The following is a 19,536-nucleotide window of genomic DNA, read 5'->3' on the forward strand; positions in this document are numbered from 1 at the left end:
CATCAAAAGTGACACTATTCATATATCAGTTTTTAAGTTGTGTTTCCAAAAATGCAGATTAATAGGTGCTGAAATATCTCAGATACTTGTCTTCCTGTGACAGTTTCTTCTCCCCATTTTAACTTGATGGTAGGAATTCTTTAGTAGTTCATTAGAAGTAGATAATGGAAGTCTACCCTTTGATGAACCAACACATTTTTCTGTGATTCGCAGCTATTATTAACATTATAAATAGAGCTCTGACCAGCACTGTGAGAGCATTTGTGTTAACTTAGAAATGAGAATCTACCAGAGTAGGTAGAACTACAGTTGGAGGTCTACTGATAAATAAGTAGAAAAGATCTGAAGCTGGGGATTTTGTGGTTCTGTATGACTAATAGACAATGATTTCTCTAGTGCTTCATCATATAATGGTTCCTGGGACCCACTGTATGATGAACTATGTTCTTCTTTTAAATATACTGCTCTGTGAATCATGGAATATTTGGGCTAGAATGTCAGACTTCAGAATATAATGGAACACAGTTACTACATGCACTTATATTCCATAAGTTTCTGTGTTCCATTCTTGTTCTATGGAAGAATCTGTAAATTTTTAATTCTTGCTTTTTTGTTGTTTTAGTTCTTTCTTTATTTTGTTTTCCTAATATTTGCCACATCCAAAACAGCTATCAGTCACAAGCTGGAGACTCAGCTATTAGCCCACTGCAGCTGTAAAGTGTCACTTTCTTAAAACCAGTATTAGCAAGCTGGCATGCCCAGCAGTTGTATTTGTATGGAGAAGTGAGGGCACATGGCATGCTTCACTCCGTGTTATTGTTTTTTGCAAATTTATAAATGATTGCAATATTAAGATTCAGAATCATTAACCTAAATCTGGTAAATAATTGTGCTTGGTACAGTGCATATTGCTGAATTGGAGAGATACAAAATAAGCATGTTTTAAGCTAGATAAACATTATCAACTCACTGCTGAATGTTCATGTGAAAATTTCAGTTATTTTGAAAAACTAGAATTAAGATTTTGATATTCTACTCATTATAAGAAACTCACTCATAGTTTTTGTGTTGGTGCTCAGTAAGTCACACTGTAACATGTGAGAACATGAGTGTTAAGGTAGATAGTGCTGCTTGAAGCACCTAGTGCTAAACAAAATGTCCAGACAATGCATCTATGCAGAAATTCGTGAACTGAAAAGCAACCACTAATTGTTTGTCCATGGCTTTGGGTTTCTTTGCTCAAGTAATTGTCTTAATAATTGTTGGGGTATCTGTAGGGATCTCTGGTTAGTTTTAGGGGTGTAAAGTTGACCCCCGGTTTTCATAATTAATTTGTTCCAGAGGTTGGCTGAAATCTGAAATGGCTGAAAACCGCAGTAATATTTCCCCTAAGAAATAATGTAAATCCAATTAATTCATTCCAGACACCCAAAAACATTAACAAAAAATACATTTTTTAAAGAATAACTATAGTTTTAGATACAGAAAACAATGAGAAAGAAATATAAAGCACCTATTTTAATGATAAATGAACATTACATACCTTTATTGAAGACTCTTGTTGGCATAAGGAAGAAGGCAAGGAGGGGAGAGGGAGAAGAGTTTATTGTTTGGAAGGGGAATCTCCCTCCATAAGGATTTCAGGTATCAAAGCCTTCTTTGTCTTTTACTGCCACTAGGAACAGCTTGAGAGTCACTTTACCCCTGCCTCACCAAAAATCTGTCCAGAGAGGCCTGTTTCTGGCATCTCTGTAAGATTTGCCTTAAATGGGACAAGACATTTGTCATTGAACATGTTGCAGACACGGCTTGCAACAGTTTTGTTAGAGTGCTAATTCTCTGCAAAACTTTGCACCTCACTACACTTTGCACAAATGTCCTTAATTGCTGAAGATGGCACATTCTCCCCTCTCTCTTTCTCCTCTGAAGCAATATCCTCAGCTGTTCCAGTTGAAGAAGTTGCAGCTCTTCAGTGGTTAGCTCTTCCCTGTGGTCCTTCATCAACTCTTCCACATCCTGGCCACTCACATCCACAATAGATTTCACAGTAGATATAGGGTCGTCAGGGTCAGCCTCAAACCCTTCAAAATCCTTCTCGAGGACACATTCTGGCCACAGTTTCTCCAAGCTGAGTTCAAAGTCCTGGAAGTCACTCCCTGCCAAGCCTTATCTGTAAGGCTTATGCAATTGAGGATATTGAAGTGATTGCTCCAGAACTCTCTTAGAGTCAGTTCAGTGTGCAAGATCACTTCAAAGCACCTTTGAAACGTTGCTTTAGTGTACAGTTTTTTGAAATTTGAAATGATCTGCTGGTCTATGGGCTGGATGAGAAGAGTGGTATTAGGAGGCAAGAACTTCACTGTGATGAAATTACACTCCTCAAGAAAAAGGCCTTCCAAGTCTAGAGGATGAGCAGGAGCATTGCCTATTACCAGGAGGCACTTAAATGACAAATTATTTTCCAGGAGATATTTCTTCACATTTGGGCCAAACACTTCATTGACCCACTCAATGAAAATTAGCCTCGTGACCCATGCCTTATTGTTAGCCTTCAACATCACACACAATTTATGCTTCACGACATTGTTTTTCTTGAATGCTCTGGGATTTTCGGAGTGATACACGAATAAATGCTTCACTTTGAAATCCCCACTAGCGTTACCACAGAACAAAAGAGTTAGGCTATCCTTCATAGGCTGCTTGTGTCCTGGCAGTGCCTTTTCTTCCTGTGTGATGTAGGTCCTCTTTGGCATTTTCTTCCAAAAGAGGTCTGTTTCATCACAATTGAACACTTGTTGGGGAGGAATCCTTCAGCCTCTACGTACCCCTTGAATTCATCAACGAATGCTTCGGCCGCATGTTTGCAGCCTTGCCATGCCTTACCACACTGTGTATGCCACTTAGCTTCTTGAATATGTTGAACCAGCCTTTGCTGGCCTTAAATTCACTAACAGCAGCACTCGTTCCCGGCATTTTCTTTATGAGATCTGCATGCAATTGCCCTGCCATCTCGCAACTTATCCCCTCCGAAACACTATCTCCTGCTAACTGTTTCTCATTTATCTAAACCAACAACAACTTCTCCACATCCTTGATTGTTTGTGATCTCTGTTTCGTTAGCATATTTACCCCTTTCGCAACATCAGCTTCCTTGATTTCTGCTTTCTTCACCAGGATGGAACTGATTGTTGATGTCGACTTGCCATACATCCTGGTGAGCTCAGCCACATGTACACCACTTTCATATTTTGCTTTAACTTCTTTCTTGAATTCTATCATGTTTCTCACTTTCTTTACCAAAGGGCTGGCACGTTGAACTTTCTTTGGCCCCATGGTGGCTTATTTCACATTCACTTTCAATAAACAAGCACCAAAAACAATCATCGATGAATGCATGGAGTATTCCTAACCCATCAAGAGAGACACGCAAACTGAGTGTGATACATGTGAGAAGTGGCATCACTGGTGGGTGGACATGTGTCATACCAACGATTTTCGAGTGGATGCACGAAATCCAGGGGGAAATTTCGCTGAATAAAGTGCTCGATTTCCGAATTGTATAATTTCTGCACCGGCCAAAAACCGGGGGTCCACTGTATTTTGGCATTGACCATTAATGAGTTTTTTAACTGATTAGTCGTTATTTTAGTATATTTTTGATAATGTTCATCTGTGCTATATGTTCATGCTAGTAGTTTTTATTTTTTGTTAAATAGTTTTACCGTGGGTGTTCTTAGGTAGGTTCATATTGACTTCTTATTGCCTGGAGTATTGAGTGATCTCATAGGTTGAAGTATTCATTAAATCTCACAACTTACTCTCTCACTCTTGGACATATAATGCTATAATTACACACTTGTCATGGCTGTCACTCTCCCATGTGATGTACAGTGGACCCCCGCCTTATGATATTAATCCGTTCCTGAGAGCTCATCATAAGCCGAAATTATCGTTAGCCGAATTAATTTTCCCCATAAGAAATAATGGAAGTCAAATTAATCTGTTCCTGACGCCCCAAAGTATGAAAAAAAAAATTTACCACATGAAATATTAATTTTAATACACACAAACTGAAGAAGACATGCACAATTACTACTCTACTAAGAATAGAATACATGACACTTACCTTTATTGAAGATCTGGTGATGATTGATGGGATGGAAGGAGGGGAGAGTGTGGAAGTTATTGTTTAGAAGGTGAATCCTCTTCCATTAGGACTTGAGGTAGCAAGTCCTTTTCTGGGGTTACTTCCCTTCTTCTTTTAATGCCACTAGGACCAGCTTGAGTCACTGGACCTCTGTCGCACAACAAATCTGTCCATAGAGGTCTGTACCTCCCGTTCCTTTAAGACTCCTAAAATGGGCCATAACATACTGAAACTTTTCTGTTTTTGCTAGCCTGAGGATATAAACAATACAAACTGCATCATGGTAGTGTTGCTTGGTGGACCAGCACAGAACATCTGTATTAATATTTATAAGTATATAAAGAAGCTGAAAGTTGTTAAAAATGTTAAAATTTGATAAAAAAAAAAAAAATTTGGTGCATGCTCCACTCCTTCCTTGCCAAACAGTCTGGATAATCTATTTTAACAGTTCTACTGTAGTATGATTAGCTTAGCATAAGGAGCACACCAAAATGGCATATTAAAATATGAACCCTTATATGTAAATTTGTGGCAGAAACTGAGCATGCAAGCAGTACCTGCTGATTGTTGATTCTGGGGGTTTTAACTCCCACAGCTTTATCCCAGACCAGGTTTTCTGGTTGATGGTGCCTGATTAATTGCACTCTTAATGCTAACAGTATGCAGTCCAGCATAGACTACACAGCCCAGCTAATAAGGAACTAACTATAGTAATTCGTTAAGTCCTTCATGAAAAAAGTTACAGGTCTCTTGGTAACTCCTCGTGAAATATAGTAAGGAATAGAATGTGTAGTTTTAGTCACTAAATTTGGTTTTTAATGAAAGGGGCCATTCCCAGTAGATTCAGCCTCTCTAGCTATTGTGGAACATTTAACCCTTTCAAGGTCGGAACTCCTGATCTGAAACTTGTTCTCAGGGTTGGAGGCTCTCTGATCGCGGGTTCTATCCCCGCCTGTGGTATGGTTTGTTTTGATGGAAAACCTACGGAATTATGCTATTGCAAAGTTAGCGGTCTTGGCGATATTTACGCATTAACGTCTTCGCAGACTTTGAGCCGTGTTTTCGGTCAATTCCATTCTTACAGTCGACCAAACTCTTAACTATTTCGCTAGTATTTTTTTATTCCTATTTCAACTACCCAGTAAAGTAATCGGAAGTTGGTAATTTGGCCAGTTTCACACAAAATTAAAAGATTGCCACTTCAAAATAGGGTTCACAATAAACAGGGTAGACATTCCTGCCCATTAGTCATGTCCTCAGGCCTTTTCTATATTACGCTTGTTTTTCACTTGGAATTTTTTTTCACACTAAAAATGCAGACTACTGCATTATTGTAATAATTGTATAAATAATGTCAGTGCATTCCTAAATGCATATTAGACTGCCCAGTTGGATGCGTATTGGATGAGTGATGTCATTTGTGTACTCTGGAATACGTATCTGCAAAAATCAAATATATCCGCTACTTTGAGCTCAATTTCAAACTACTTTCACTCAAGAAACCAATCAAAATCTTCTCTATTTCTGTAATAAATCTTCCAATCTATCAAATAAGTAACAAAAAAAGGCACAATACCGTGACTGGAACGATACACAAATAACCCGCACATAGAAGAGAGGAGCTTATGACGACATTTTAATCCAACTTGGACTGAAGTCACCAGTGTGACTTTGTAAATGGTCCAGGTCAGACCGAAGCATCGTCGTAAGCTTCTCTCTTCTATGTGCTGGTTATTTGTGTATCAAATAAGGCCAAGAAACAGAATACAACCATAAAAATCATAAGAAAATACACCACAAATTCGATGTTTTAAATAAAAAACATGGTCGCAGTTTTTTTTCCCATTATGCACTGCTTGCAGCAGCATTTTTTTTATATGGTGCACACTTACCGCACAGACCCATTCTCTCATATCAAAGCCCAAATTTACCACTCACTGCTTATCTGAGTGAGCTGAGCTCATGGTGTAGAACTACGGGACTAACCCTGTCTTCAAAGCAGTAGAATTATTGGACCAACCCTGAAAGGGTTAAGGGTCAGGTTTTCTCTCTTTTGCATCAGCAGGCAAAGGTGTAGCCTCTATGTCTGGGTGACTTGAATTAAGGCAAACTATAATGTCTTTGGCCCCTTTAATCCCTTGACTGTCGCAACCCCAAATCCTGAGGTGTCCCCTGGCGTCGCAAAAAAAATCCCCCCCCTTATTTTTTCTTATGAAATGATAGAGAATCTTTTCCTGATTGTAATGACACCAAAAGAACAAAATTTGATGGAAAACTGATGGAATTATGCTCTCGCAAAGTTAGCGACCTTGGCGATATTTATGAATCGGCGATTTCGCCTACTTTGAGCCCTATTTTTGGCTAATTCCATTGTTCCAGTCGACCAAACTCATTGCTATTTCTTTAGAACTCCATTTTTTCTATCGATTGAGTACAAGAAACTGCCCATTTACCATTTCAACTACCCAATAACATGGTCAGAAATTTGCAATTTGGCCAATTTCACGAAAATTAAAAAATATGACAATTTCAAAATAGGGTCCAGAATGAACAATGCAGACATTCCAGGCTTTAAAATAACATTTTCTTTGTTCATCAGTCATGTGTCCAGGCCCCTCTGATATTACTCTTGCTTTCTATTTTGCATTTTTATTCAAACAAAAAATAGAAGATTTACTGTTATGCAGACTACTGCAATATTGTAATATTTGTATAAATAATGTCAACCCATTGATGACTGCATATTAGAATGGCTAGTTGGACATTTATTGGAAAATGACATCATTTGTTTACTTTTGAACATCGGCAAAAATCAAACATTTCCCCTAATTTGAGCTCCATTTCCTGGTTCTTTTCTTAGCAAAACCAATCAAAATCACCTCTATTTCTATCATATGTTTTCCATTCTATCAAATGAAACCAAGAAAACAAGACTACAACCATAAATACTATACAAAAATACACCACAAAGTCGGCATTTTAATTAAAAAAAGGTCAGTCTTTTTTTCTCATTATGCACTGCGTGCTGCAGGATTTTGTTTATATAGTGCACACTGACCACACAGACCCATTCTCTCACATGTGGGCCTACCAGCTTTCTCCTGCTTGATTTGAAGCCACTAGAATTTATGAGTATATATATACATAAAAAATGGTGGCTCATAAGATGTATATATACGACCAAAACAGTCAAAGGGTTAATAGAGCCCTTCCAGCAGTCCAAACAGATGCATAACTTTCTTTTCTATGAATGAAGGTGGAGGAGGAGGGTTAGGGATGGATAGGTGAAGCCTGCTACTGTAAGCTGGAGAAGTGAAACTACCATCTGTTTAACATTGGCAAGAAAGACTTCCAGAAATATATACCTGTTCCCATTTGCCAGTGCTGCATAACTGAACTGGGGGTAACAGCTATCTGCCCAGGGTATAAACCCCCTGGGTAAGTTGAACCTATCAAGGGTAAATCAAGCATGGGTGACTGGAGCTCGGCTTCTTTACCACCTACAGATGGATGTTTAGGGCTGCCATAGAGATGGTGCCTGTTTACACCGTCAGGCTGTCCAGCTTCTGTCAATTCACCATGACAGATTGGACATAACATTTTGGTATCTTCCACAGAAAATGCATTAAAGAACATAAAAGTCATTCCAGACCTGAGCAGTGCAGAACTTTGTAATGGGTATGGAGTAACTTTCTCTTACAAGACAACTGTTATATATAACAATGTTGTATAAGAACATAAGAATGGAGGATCACTGCAGCAAGTCTATGGCCCATACTTGTCAAATCCTCAAATGCAACTCTTTTCACTTACATATTTGTCTAACCTAATCCTAAAGTTACCTTACCTGAGGAATTAGTGTCAGTAACCCTAATAACCCATGCTAGGTAGGTCTTACTCAAATCCATCCCTTTTCACTGGTGTATTTGTTTAACCTATTTTTAAAGCTACTGAAGGTTTTAGTTTTAATAACCCTACTTTGTAGAATATTCTGCTCATTGACAACTATTTTTAAAACAATGTTTTCTTGTAACCTTTTTAAATCTAAATTTATTCAACTTAAATCTAGTGTTATAAGTTCTCTCTTGAGTGGATATTCTTAGTACTTTATATTGCCTTTATTTATGCCCATCTTCTATTTGTATATTTCAGTCATGTCTCCTCTCATTCTGTGTCTTTCTTTCAAGAAAGTGTAAGTTCAGAGCTCTGTTTGTGTTTTTATGAAAGATTTCTTAAATGGTGGATTAATTTTGTCATCTCTGTATATTCTCCAGTGCATTTATTTCCATTCTGTAGTATGGAACTGAGAAGAAGAAGAGTAAATTAGGACCAGACACTGTTCATATTCCAGGGCAAACATTTGTATCATATGGTGAGTGATAGAAGAGGAGAGGCTTCTCATCTTATGGCATGGGCTGCTTGGTCCTCCATTCCTTGGAAAGCAAGTTTCAGAAGATTTTCTCGTTGGTATACTTGGAGGAAATTGACCACAGACAGCATAATTCCATCTTGTGCCTCCTTCCAGCACTGTACAATACCTTCCATGGATGTGAATGGTATGGTGATACTGATAACATATGGAAAGAAGGCACAAATGTACAGTTCAGGACATTTCTTAAAGGAAACATTTTTGTCACAAGTGGCACTTCTTTAAGTAGGACTGAAGAAGTCAATTATGGAGAAATGTTTCCTTTAATAAATGTCCTGAACTATACATTTGTGTCTTTTTTTCCATGCAGTACCATCTATGTATCAAAGAAGGTGATATTAAAAAGTCACCTGTGCATCCTGGAAAGATGACCTATTGAGGGGCCATGAACCTTAGATGCCTGCCTTTCTAAGGTCTTCATGCAGTCATTCATATTTTTTGGATGGGCAAGGAAATGAACATCATCATCACCTCTATAGAATTGACAAATAAGTTTCCCTCGTTTCAGGGTCACCACCAGCATACTCATGTTTTCTGGCCTAGTAACTGAGTCTGTAAGAGGAGTATAGTTAGGCTCATCTGTTGTAACAGTGTGCCCCCTTTTGTTTTTGCTTTCAGTTCTAGAAGTGGCACCTGTTAAGGTTCTAGTACCCCTTTTAACAGCCACCACTTCCCTGGCTGCAGGTTAGCAGGTAAAGCACACTGCCTATCCTACAGAGGAGATAGAATCTGATTCACATAGTGTTCAAGGCCATTCTCTACCAGTGTGACAAGAACAGCAATTAGCAAAAATAGGCTAACTGATGAGGGGTAAACAAGATACAACTGGTGACAGGGAGGACTACAGATGAAGCTTCACACTTCTCTTGAGACTGAAATGAGGTTCAGTCTACAAAGACATTTTGAAGTGGACAACCTCACCTCACTGTGTCTGCACTGCAGTCAAATCATTGTCTTTAAGATTTCTTTTTTTTTTTCCTCCAGCAATTTTCATAAGTTGGTAAAAACAGAAGAGTTGTGGATTTCAAATGTTGACAGTGTTCTTTAGCTGTGTATTTGGTATCCCTGTTTTTCATCAGATCATATTACAACACCTCCTGTATCTCTCCATCCAGTAAGATATTTTAATGTGCAAATTACAGACGGATCGTAGAGTACTGTAATTTTGTTGTATACCTCAAGATATCTCTAATCAACATTCTGTGGAATGTATTTCAAGTGCTTTGGGAGTATTTTGCTTGTTTAGATGATTTACTATGTGAGCCATGAAAGGTGTGCACATTTTCTAGCTCAGATATCTTGTCTGCCTTGAAAGAAATGTAAACATAAAACTGTATTTTAGACTAGAAATAAGATCCCTGAAAAATGCCATTGTTGGTGTGACATTATTTGTTTTGTATGTTCTCATAATTCTATATATTTTTCCAGTGGAAGTATCTGTTGCTGTGTGGTCTTAACATTTGGTCATTTGATTTAATTTTTTCCTCAGTTCCGTGTAAGGATCAGACTTAGGTTCAAACTCATGGTAAACTAGTCCTAAAACTTGAAGACTTGTGCATTAACTGAAGTTCCTTGCCAGCCTAATAAGATTCATCCAACTAAGTGTATTTCTGTACACTTAATTTAGGCTGTCATGGTATAGTGTTTAACACACTGGCCTACCAGTTTTAGGACTAGCTTGCCATGAGTTCACATCCCATCCATTATGCAAGTTATTTACAATCATGTTATTGTGATAACTTGTCTTTTGATTTTACTGTGGTGGTCTTTTAGTGTGAAACATGATCTTTCAGCTGTAAAATGGTGTTGACTTGGGTTATAAAGTTCATTCCTGATTATAAAACTGGTAAGTTGATTTCTTACACCCTTTCAGACTTTTTATGATTGTGAAGTTAATGTAATCGACCTGTGGTTTACAAATGCTCTGCTTTGTGAAGTGGGGTTGTGGCAATTGTATTAGTTGGTTTATTTCGCAGAAATTCTGTTCGTGGTATTATGAGTGCTTAATAGATAATGTTGCCTGTTAACGTTTACAATATCGTCTACAAGACCTGGTATAAATGTTTTGATACTTTATAAATAATAAGAGGAAGTTGTGAAAGGAATTATCACAATAGTATTTAAGGTTTTGAAAATAAAAATCAATTTAAAAAAAAAAAACAATGTGGTTCACTGTAAAGCTATTTATCCTGAGCCTAGCATTTTGCAGGGATGTGTATCCTTTTACCTCAGTGGGATTATTTTTGTTTGATATGAGCATACATTTTCTTTAAAAGTACAGTATATACATCTAAGAAGGGAAGGGAAACAGTAGCATAGCCAGTAATAAGATCTTGACAAGACGTTTTGAATGGAAACCTAACCATATCTTGCTATTTCTTAGTCTGCATTTACAGCAGAAACTTTCATAGAGTGTGATAGAAATAAATAAGGGTGTAATGCAAGTATAATAATTTATTAGCCAAGATAATGATGATAATGATGTGAATAATAATAATAAATTTATACAAAGAAGGTAAAATTTATAGGGGACTACACAGTGGAAAATTTGAGTTTCAGGGAGTGTTTTGAATTGAGATGAGTTATGAATAGTTCAACCAAGTGCACTTTAATATTAATAGACTTTATAGTTTTAGGACCAGCTACCTAAGAATTTGTTGTGGTAGTTTTGGCAAATGGCCAGTTAACATTATCATGTCCATCATTATCGTTTCTTTATTCAGAACTGTCAGTGTTCAGTGACAGAGGCAAGGAAGGATCTATGGGGAGTGTTCTGTGATCTAAACTTTATATTGTTCCATTACCAACATCACTGAGATGCTTGTCATTGTTGCACAGAATATCCCATATCATACCATCCTGTTGTCTGGTCTGTGATGCAGTTTCTTGTCCCTCTTGTCTGGCTTTGCGTGTGTGTTAATCAGTCTGATGTGTGTATTTTAATGGAGGCATGACAGCCATGGCCAGGTTTTTGTTTATCTCTGCCCTTACTTTGTGTATGGGTAGTTCATGATAGTTAATAATGTCTGCTACCTTGATAATTTTTTTTTTTTTTTTTTTTTTTTTTTTTGAAAAGTTTTATATTTTTATTGCTTCCGTTGACATCACTGTACTGTAAATGTAACTTCATAAAATTCGAGAAATTTTTTATAAAGAAAATAATTTTGTTTGCTGTACACAAAATTTAATGAATGAAGGCTAATGGTTTTGCTATAAAAAAAAGTTATGTTCCCCTTTTAGTAATAATTGTTTGTGTAGTTATCTTGTGCAGCAAATATTGTTAAACTGGAATTTTTAACATATGAAACGTTTGCAGGTCCTCCAGGGATGAACCCCAGAATGGCAGGGCCTCGAGGACCAGCTATGGGTCCAGGTCCTGGTATGGGTCCCATGGGTCCAGGAGCATATGCACCAGGGATGAGAGGACCTCCACCAAGTAGTATGGGTCCTGGTGGACCTGGGGGTCCAGGAGGCCCAGGACCAGGGGGACCAGGACCAGGCATGCCACCAATGAGCATGGGAGGGCCTGGTCCTAGACAACCATGGACACCAAATACATCTACCGTCAGTAGTTGCAGTGTTTTTGTGCATTCCCATTGATATAGTAGAATTGTTTTACCTTTAGGAAAAAATATTTATTCATGAATGAGGATTGAACATTGTTATGAGAGTTTCTCAGAATAGATATGTAGTTGGGAAATAGTATGGTCCATATTTCAGTTAATGTATATGATTGTATGGCATCACATATATTATTCTAATTTAAATAACAGTAAATAAATTTGATTGCTATGCATTTGTCCATTTAAGTGATCACTATAGTCTTTTTAAGTGTAGAATGTAGTTTTGACAACACATAAGATTGGTATTAAACAGTGAATTTATAAACAAATATCTTTCCACAGCCTATGAGCTATTCCTCGTCTTCACCAGGAACCTATGGTGGCATGATGGTTAGTAATAATTTAAATATGTAACTGCAAATTAGTTTTCAATTTTTGGTAGATTCCTAAGTTTTATTTTGTTGTAGCTACTTGAATATTACAGTATATCTTAGGTTTTTTAAATGTATAATCTAGGTGATGTATTTAGTCTATTTGACCCTGATTTGTGTTACTCAAATTTTAATAATCTGGCAGTCACCAAAGGCCCCATGTATAGGCACATTATATATTTCTTGCTAAGACTTACTCCCTAGTGTTGTTGTGGAGAGAGCAATAATTAATTGGTAAGCCTCTGCCAATTACAACCCTTGATAGCTTAGCAACTATGATCGCTGCTTTGTAGAATATTTTCTGAAAATAGTATTTAAAGTAAAATATTTTGAGGTTACAAATTAAAATATTCCCTGGTGTTGAGTTACCTTAATGCAGTGGTTGGGTTTGCAGTTTGTACCTATGAGTAGAAGGCCCTCTTTACTGGGAGAGGTGCCACTCTTCCCGTAGGCTTGCCTAAATAAGAACCCAGCATTGCATAAGTGGTGGGGATATGTCCCTTATTAAATTAAATTTGTTCACTCCCCTGGCCAGCGACTGGGAATGTTTTATCGACACAGATTGTGAACTGGGAAAAATAATGTTAAAGAGTTTTACTTGCATTATCATTATGATTTAGGTATACCTTTCATGCAGGTTACTTTCCAGAAAAACGGTGTTATATATTGAGAAAACAATCAGTGGAATGAACGACTTTTGGGGAAAATTGGGTTATTGTTCCATGACGCCTCAAAAAATCGCAGTTTTTTTTTTTAATTCTTAATTTGTCAATATTAATGAAGCTTTGACAGTTTATATTTTATTTATCATTTGTTCTTGTATAAATGTGTGGATAATTTCCATGTTGCCCTGCTAGGCCTAGTTGGAAGTAGTGAGGTTTAGATATTCAAATGAGAATACACAGTGGCATTCAGAGGTCTGGTGATGCCCAGGGCCAACTCCTTGATTGTATGCCCCAAAGACTTAAGTATGAGGCCTAGTACTGAGAAATATTCTGAGAAAGGGAGATATTTTGAATATGTAAACACAGATGAAACATGAAATGAACACTATTTGATTTCAATATAAATCAACCAGATTTATTAAGTTCTTTTTCCCAAATGATACCTCCTGTCAGAAAACACTTGAACTATTTCACTTTTTACATCAGCTGTGAGAAATTCTTTTTCAATGCTTATTGAAGCCAGGTTGGTCAGTCGCTCCTATGACATTGAAGACCTCAGATATGTTTTTATTAATTTCATTTTTGAAAATAACCTTTCACAACTTGCAACTGAAAATGCGATTGTAAGCAGTTGTCTGTATGAAACATACAGAGTTGGAAAGACATCCCTCCCATACTGCAGTAAGGACTCCAGAGCATCTTTAGCATCAGGGGAAATTCTATTCCCTCCAGCTCGAAGGAGCATCACAAAATCAATAATTTCGTCATATAACTGCAGGTAGTAGGTTGGTAGACAGCAACCACCCAGGGAAGTACTACCGTCCTGCCAGATGACTGTGAAACAGAAACCTGTAACTGTTTTGCATGATGGTAGGATTGCTGGTTTATTTTTCTGTCTCATAAACACACTAGATAACAGGGATATCTTGCTACTCCTACTTGCACTTTGGTCACACTTCACAGACACGCACATGCATGTATATATATACATACATCTAGGTTTTTTCTCCTTTTTCTAAATAGCTCTTGTTCTTCTTTATTTCTTCTGTTGTCCATGGGGAAGTGAAAAAGAATCTTTCCTCCGTAAGCCATGCGTGTCGTATGAGGCGACTAAAATGCCGGGAGCAATGGGCTAGTAACCCCTTCTCCTGTAGACATTTACTAAAAAAGAGAAGAAGAAAAGCTTTATAAAACTGGGATGCTTCAATGTGCGTGGATGTAGTGCGGATGACAAGAAACAGATGATTGCTGATGTTATGAATGAAAAGAAGTTGGATGTCCTGGCCGTAAGTGAAACAAAGCTGAAGGGGGTAGGGAAGTTTCGGTGGGAGGAAATAAATGGGATTAAATCTGGAGTATCTGAGAGAGTTAGAGCAAAGGAAGGGGTAGCAGTAATGGTGAAGGATCAGTTATGGAAGGAGAAAAGAGAATATGAATGTGTAAATTCAAGAATTATGTGGATTAAAGTAAAGGTTGGATGCGAGAAGTGGGTCATAATAAGCGTGTATGCACCTGGAGAAGAGAGGAATGTAGAGGAGAGAGAGAGATTATGGGAGATGTTAAGTGAATGTATAGGAGCCTTTGAACCAAGTGAGAGAGTAATTGTGGTAGGGGACCTGAATGCTAAAGTAGGAGAAACTTTTAGAGAGGGTGTGGTAGGTAAGTTTGGAGTGCCAGATGTAAATGATAATGGGAGCCCTTTGATTGAACTTTGTATAGAAAGGGGTTTAGTTATAGGTAATACATATTTTAAGAAAAAGAGGATAAATAAGTATACAAGATATGATGTAGGGCGAAATGACAGTAGTTTGTTGGATTATGTATTGGTAGATAAAAGACTGTTGAGTAGACTTCAGGATGTACATGTTTATAGAGGGGTCACAGATATATCAGATCACTTTCTAGTTGTAGCTACACTGAGAGTAAAAGGTAGATGGGATACAAGGAGAATAGAAGCATCAGGGAAGAGAGAGGTGAAGGTTTATAAACTAAAAGAGGAGGCAGTTAGGGTAAGATATAAACAGCTATTGGAGGATAGATGGGCTAATGAGAGCATAGGCAATGGGGTCGAAGAGGTATGGGGTAGGTTTAAAAATGTAGTGTTAGAGTGTTCAGCAGAAGTTTGTGGGTGCGGGAGGGAAGAGGAGCGATTGGTGGAATGATGATGTAAAGAGAGTAGTAAGGGAGAAAAAGTTAGCATATGAGAAGTTTTTACAAAGTAGAAATGATGCAAGGAGGAAAGAGTATATGGAGAAAAAGAGAGAGGTTAAGAGAGTGGTGAAGCAATGTAAAAAGAGAGCAAATGAGAGAACGGGTGAGATGTTATCAACAAATTTTGTTGAAAATAAGAAAAAGTTTTGGAGTGAGATTAACAAGTTAAGGAAGCCTAGAGAACAAATGGATTTGTCAGTTAAAAATAGGAGAGGAGAGTTATTAAATGGAGAGTTAGAGGTATTGGGAAGATGGAGGGAATATTTTGAGGAATTGTTAAATGTTGATGAAGATATGGAAGCTGTGATTTCGTGTATAGGGCAAGGAGGAATAACATCTTGTAGGAGTGAGGAAGAGCCAGTTGTGAGTGGGGGGGAAGTTCGTGAGGCAGTAGGTAAAATGAAAGGGGGTAAGGCAGCCGGGATTGATGGGATAAAGATAGAAATGTTAAAAGCAGGTGGGGATATAGTTTTGGAGTTGTTGGTGCAATTATTTAATAAATGTATGGAAGAGGGTAAGGTACCTAGGGATTGGCAGAGAGCATGCATAGTTCCTTTGTATAAAGGCAAAGGGGACAAAAGAGAGTGCAAAAATTATAGGGGGATAAGTCTGTTGAGTATACCTGGTAAAGTGTATGGTAGAGTTATTATTGAAAGAATTAAGAGTAAGATGGAGAATAGGAGAGCAGATGAACAAGGAGGCTTTAGGAAAGGTAGGGGGTGTGTGCACCAGGTGTTTACAGTGAAACATATAAGTGAACAGTATTTAGATAAGGCTAAAGAGGTCTTTGTGGCATTTATGGATTTGGAAAAGTCGTATGACAGGGTGGATAGGGGGGCAGTGTGGCAGATGTTGCAGGTGTATGGTGTAGGAGGTAGGTTACTGAAAGCAGTGAAGAGTTTTTACGAGGATAGTGAGGCTCAAGTTAGAGTATGTAGGAAAGAGGGAAATTATTTCCCAGTAAAAGTAGGCCTAAGACAAGGATGTGTGATGTCACTGTGGTTGTTTAATATATTTATAGATGGGGTTGTAAGATAAGTAAATGCGAGGGTCTTGGCAAGAGGCGTGGAGTTAAAAGATAAAGAATCACACATAAAGTGGGAGTTGTCACAGTTGCTCTTTGCTGATGACACTGTGCTCTTGGGAGATTCTGAAGAGAAGTTGCAGAGATTGGTGGATGAATTTGGTAGGGTGTGCAAAAGAAGAAAATTAAAAGTGAATACAGGAAAGAGTAAGGTTATGAGGATAACAAAAAGATTAGGTGATGAAAGATTGGATATCAGATTGGAGGGAGAGAGTATGGAGGAGGTGAATGTATTCAGATATTTGGGAGTGGACGTGTCAGCGGATGGGTCTATGAAAGATGAGGTGAATCATAGAATTGATGAGGGGAAAAGGGTGAGTGGTGCACTTAGGAGTCTGTGGAGACAAAGAACTTTGTCCTTGGAGGCAAAGAGGGGAATGTATGAGAGTATAGTTTTACCAACGCTCTTATATGGGTGTGAAGCATGGGTGATGAATGTTGCAGCGAGGAGAAGGCTGGAGGCAGTGGAGATGTCATGTCTGAGGGCAATGTGTGGTGTGAATATAATGTAGAGAATTCGTAGTTTGGAAGTTAGGAGGAGGTGCGGGATTACCAAAACTGTTGTCCAGAGGGCTGAGGAAGGGTTGTTGAGGTGGTTCGGACATGTAGAGAGAATGGAGCGAAACAGAATAACTTCAAGAGTGTATCAGTCTGTAGTGGAAGGAAGGCGGGGTAGGGGTCGGCCTAGGAAAGGTTGGAGGGAGGGGGTAAAGGAGGTTTTGTGTGCGAGGGGCTTGGACTTCCAGCAGGCATGCGTGAGCGTGTTTGATAGGAGTGAATGGAGACAAATGGTTTTTAATACTTGACGTGCTGTTGGAGTGTGAGCAAAGTAACATTTATGAAGGGGTTCAGGGAAACCGGCAGGCCGGACTTGAGTCCTGGAGATGGGAAGTACAGTGCCTGCACTCTGAAGGAAGGGTGTTAATGTTGCAGTTTAAAAACTGTAGTGTAAAGCACCCTTCTGGCAAGACAGTGATGGAGTGAATGATGGTGAAAGTTTTTCTTTTTCGGGCCACTCTGCCTTTGTGGGAATCGGCCAGTGTGATAATAAAAATATAAATAAAAAAATAACTGAATGGCTGCCACATCATTATCATAATAATTTGCAAAGTCTGAACATTCCTTTTTTAATTTCTCCCTTTCTTGTTCATCTTCAATTATTACTGAATTCAAGTTCAGAAGAAATTAAAATAGGCTACCAAGTCCTTGAAGATGGATACTGTGGTCTTCAATTTCGTTCTTTAACCTGTTAACTGTCCAAATGTAGATCTATGTTCTCTTGCCCAGAGCTCTGAATATTTTGAAAAATAATTCTTTTTTTTTTTTATAGAAATAAAGTGCACATTTTTCTAAGTGTTATAGGATAAAAAAAAAAATTAGGGTCAGTGCTTACTGAGGTATGAGGCCGCGAAGTTGGCACTTGGTTTTTATTGTACAATAATTATGTTTTATAGTAAATCTTTTGATTTCATGGCCAATTGTTGTTTATGAAATTATAATCATTCTGTCACAAACACACACATACACACTGATAGGTGATTTTGTACACCTGGCTGAATCACATTCTATTATCTAGAACTATATACAGTGGAACCTCTACTTACGAGCGCATCCACGTGTGAGTTTTTCCAAATACGAGCAGTCGATGGGTTGATTTTTTGCTTCCATACGCAAGCAGAATTTCCATAAACGAGCAGACCTCAAGGGAGGTTCTTTGATGCTGATGAGCGGCTCTTGCTCTTGATCTAGGGAATTGTATCTCATTTGTTTGTTGGACTATCTTATTGGAACTTGGGCAATGTATGAGGGAAAGATGCTTCTTAACGTACACCAAAAATGAAACAAATCGGAGCATAAATAATGGAGTTCACTTCTCAGCAATTAGCCACCCCTTAGCAGTATTTTCGTATGGTTTTTATGGTTGTGTTCTCGTTTTCTTGGTCTCATTTGATAGAATGGAAGATATATTACAGAAATAGATATGATTTTCATTGCTTTCACGACGAAAAGTACCTTGAAATTGAGCTCAACGAGGGAGAAATGCTGGTTTGCTTGATTATGTTCAAGAGTCCATTCCAATATGCAGTCGTGAATGAGTTGACATTATTTATATAATTATTGCAATAAGGCATAACAGTAAATCTTATATTTTTGTGTGAATAAAAATTACAAATTATTTATATTGTAATAATAATAATGGTAATAATAATATGTATAATAATAATAATATGTATAATATGTGAACAGTATTTAGATAAAGGTAGGGAAGTTTTTATTGCATTTATGGATTTAGAAAAGGCATATGATAGAGTGGATAAGGGAGCAATGTGGCAGATGTTGCAAGTTTATGGAATAGGTGGTAAGTTACTAAATGCTGTAAAGAGTTTTTATGAGGATAGTGAGGCTCAGGTTAGGGTGTGTAGAAGAGAGGGAGAATACTTCCCGGTAAAAGTAGGTCTTAGACAGGGATGTGTAATGTCACCATGGTTGTTTAATATATTTATAGATGGGGTTGTAAAAGAAGTAAATGCTAGGGTGTTCGGGAGAGGGGTGGGATTAAATTATGGGGAATCAAATTCAAAATGGGAATTAACACAGTTACTTTTTGCTGATGATACTGTGCTTATGGGAGATTCTAAAGATAAATTGCTAAGGTTAGTGGATGAGTTTGGGAATGTGTGTAAAGGTAGAAAGTTGAAAGTGAACATAGAAAAGAGTAAGGTGATGAGGGTATCAAATGATTTAGATAAAGAAAAATTGGATATCAAATTGGGGAGGAGGAGTATGGAAGAAGTGAATGTTTTGAGATACTTGGGAGTTGACGTGTCGGTGGATGGATTTATGAAGGATGAGGTTAATCATAGAATTGATGAGGGAAAAAAGGTGAGTGGTGCGTTGAGGTATATGTGGAGTCAAAAAACGTTATCTATGGAGGCAAAGAAGGGAATGTATGAAAGTATAGTAGTACCAACACTCTTATATGGTTGTGAAGCTTGGGTGGTAAAT

General features: G+C 37.8%; 1 protein-coding gene across 19 annotated transcripts in view; it reads left to right on the plus strand.

Moving 5' to 3' along the window:
* Positions 1 to 19,536, plus strand: part of Ssdp (Sequence-specific single-stranded DNA-binding protein) — an 876,306-nt gene that overhangs the window by 610,047 nt on the left and 246,723 nt on the right. For all 19 annotated transcript variants that reach the window (XR_008407936.1, XR_008407935.1, XM_053785328.1 and 16 more), the window contains 2 exons: positions 11,893 to 12,140; positions 12,482 to 12,529. Coding sequence is in view for 17 of the 19 variants with exons in the window: in XM_053785328.1 (XP_053641303.1) it covers positions 11,893 to 12,140; positions 12,482 to 12,529 (296 nt within the window). In the remaining 2 variants the exon portion in view is untranslated. The remainder of the gene's footprint in view (positions 1 to 11,892; positions 12,141 to 12,481; positions 12,530 to 19,536) is intronic.

The sequence above is a fragment of the Cherax quadricarinatus genome, chromosome 35, assembly GCF_038502225.1.
Source record: "Cherax quadricarinatus isolate ZL_2023a chromosome 35, ASM3850222v1, whole genome shotgun sequence".
In the NCBI taxonomy this organism is placed as follows: Eukaryota; Metazoa; Arthropoda; class Malacostraca; order Decapoda; family Parastacidae; genus Cherax; species Cherax quadricarinatus.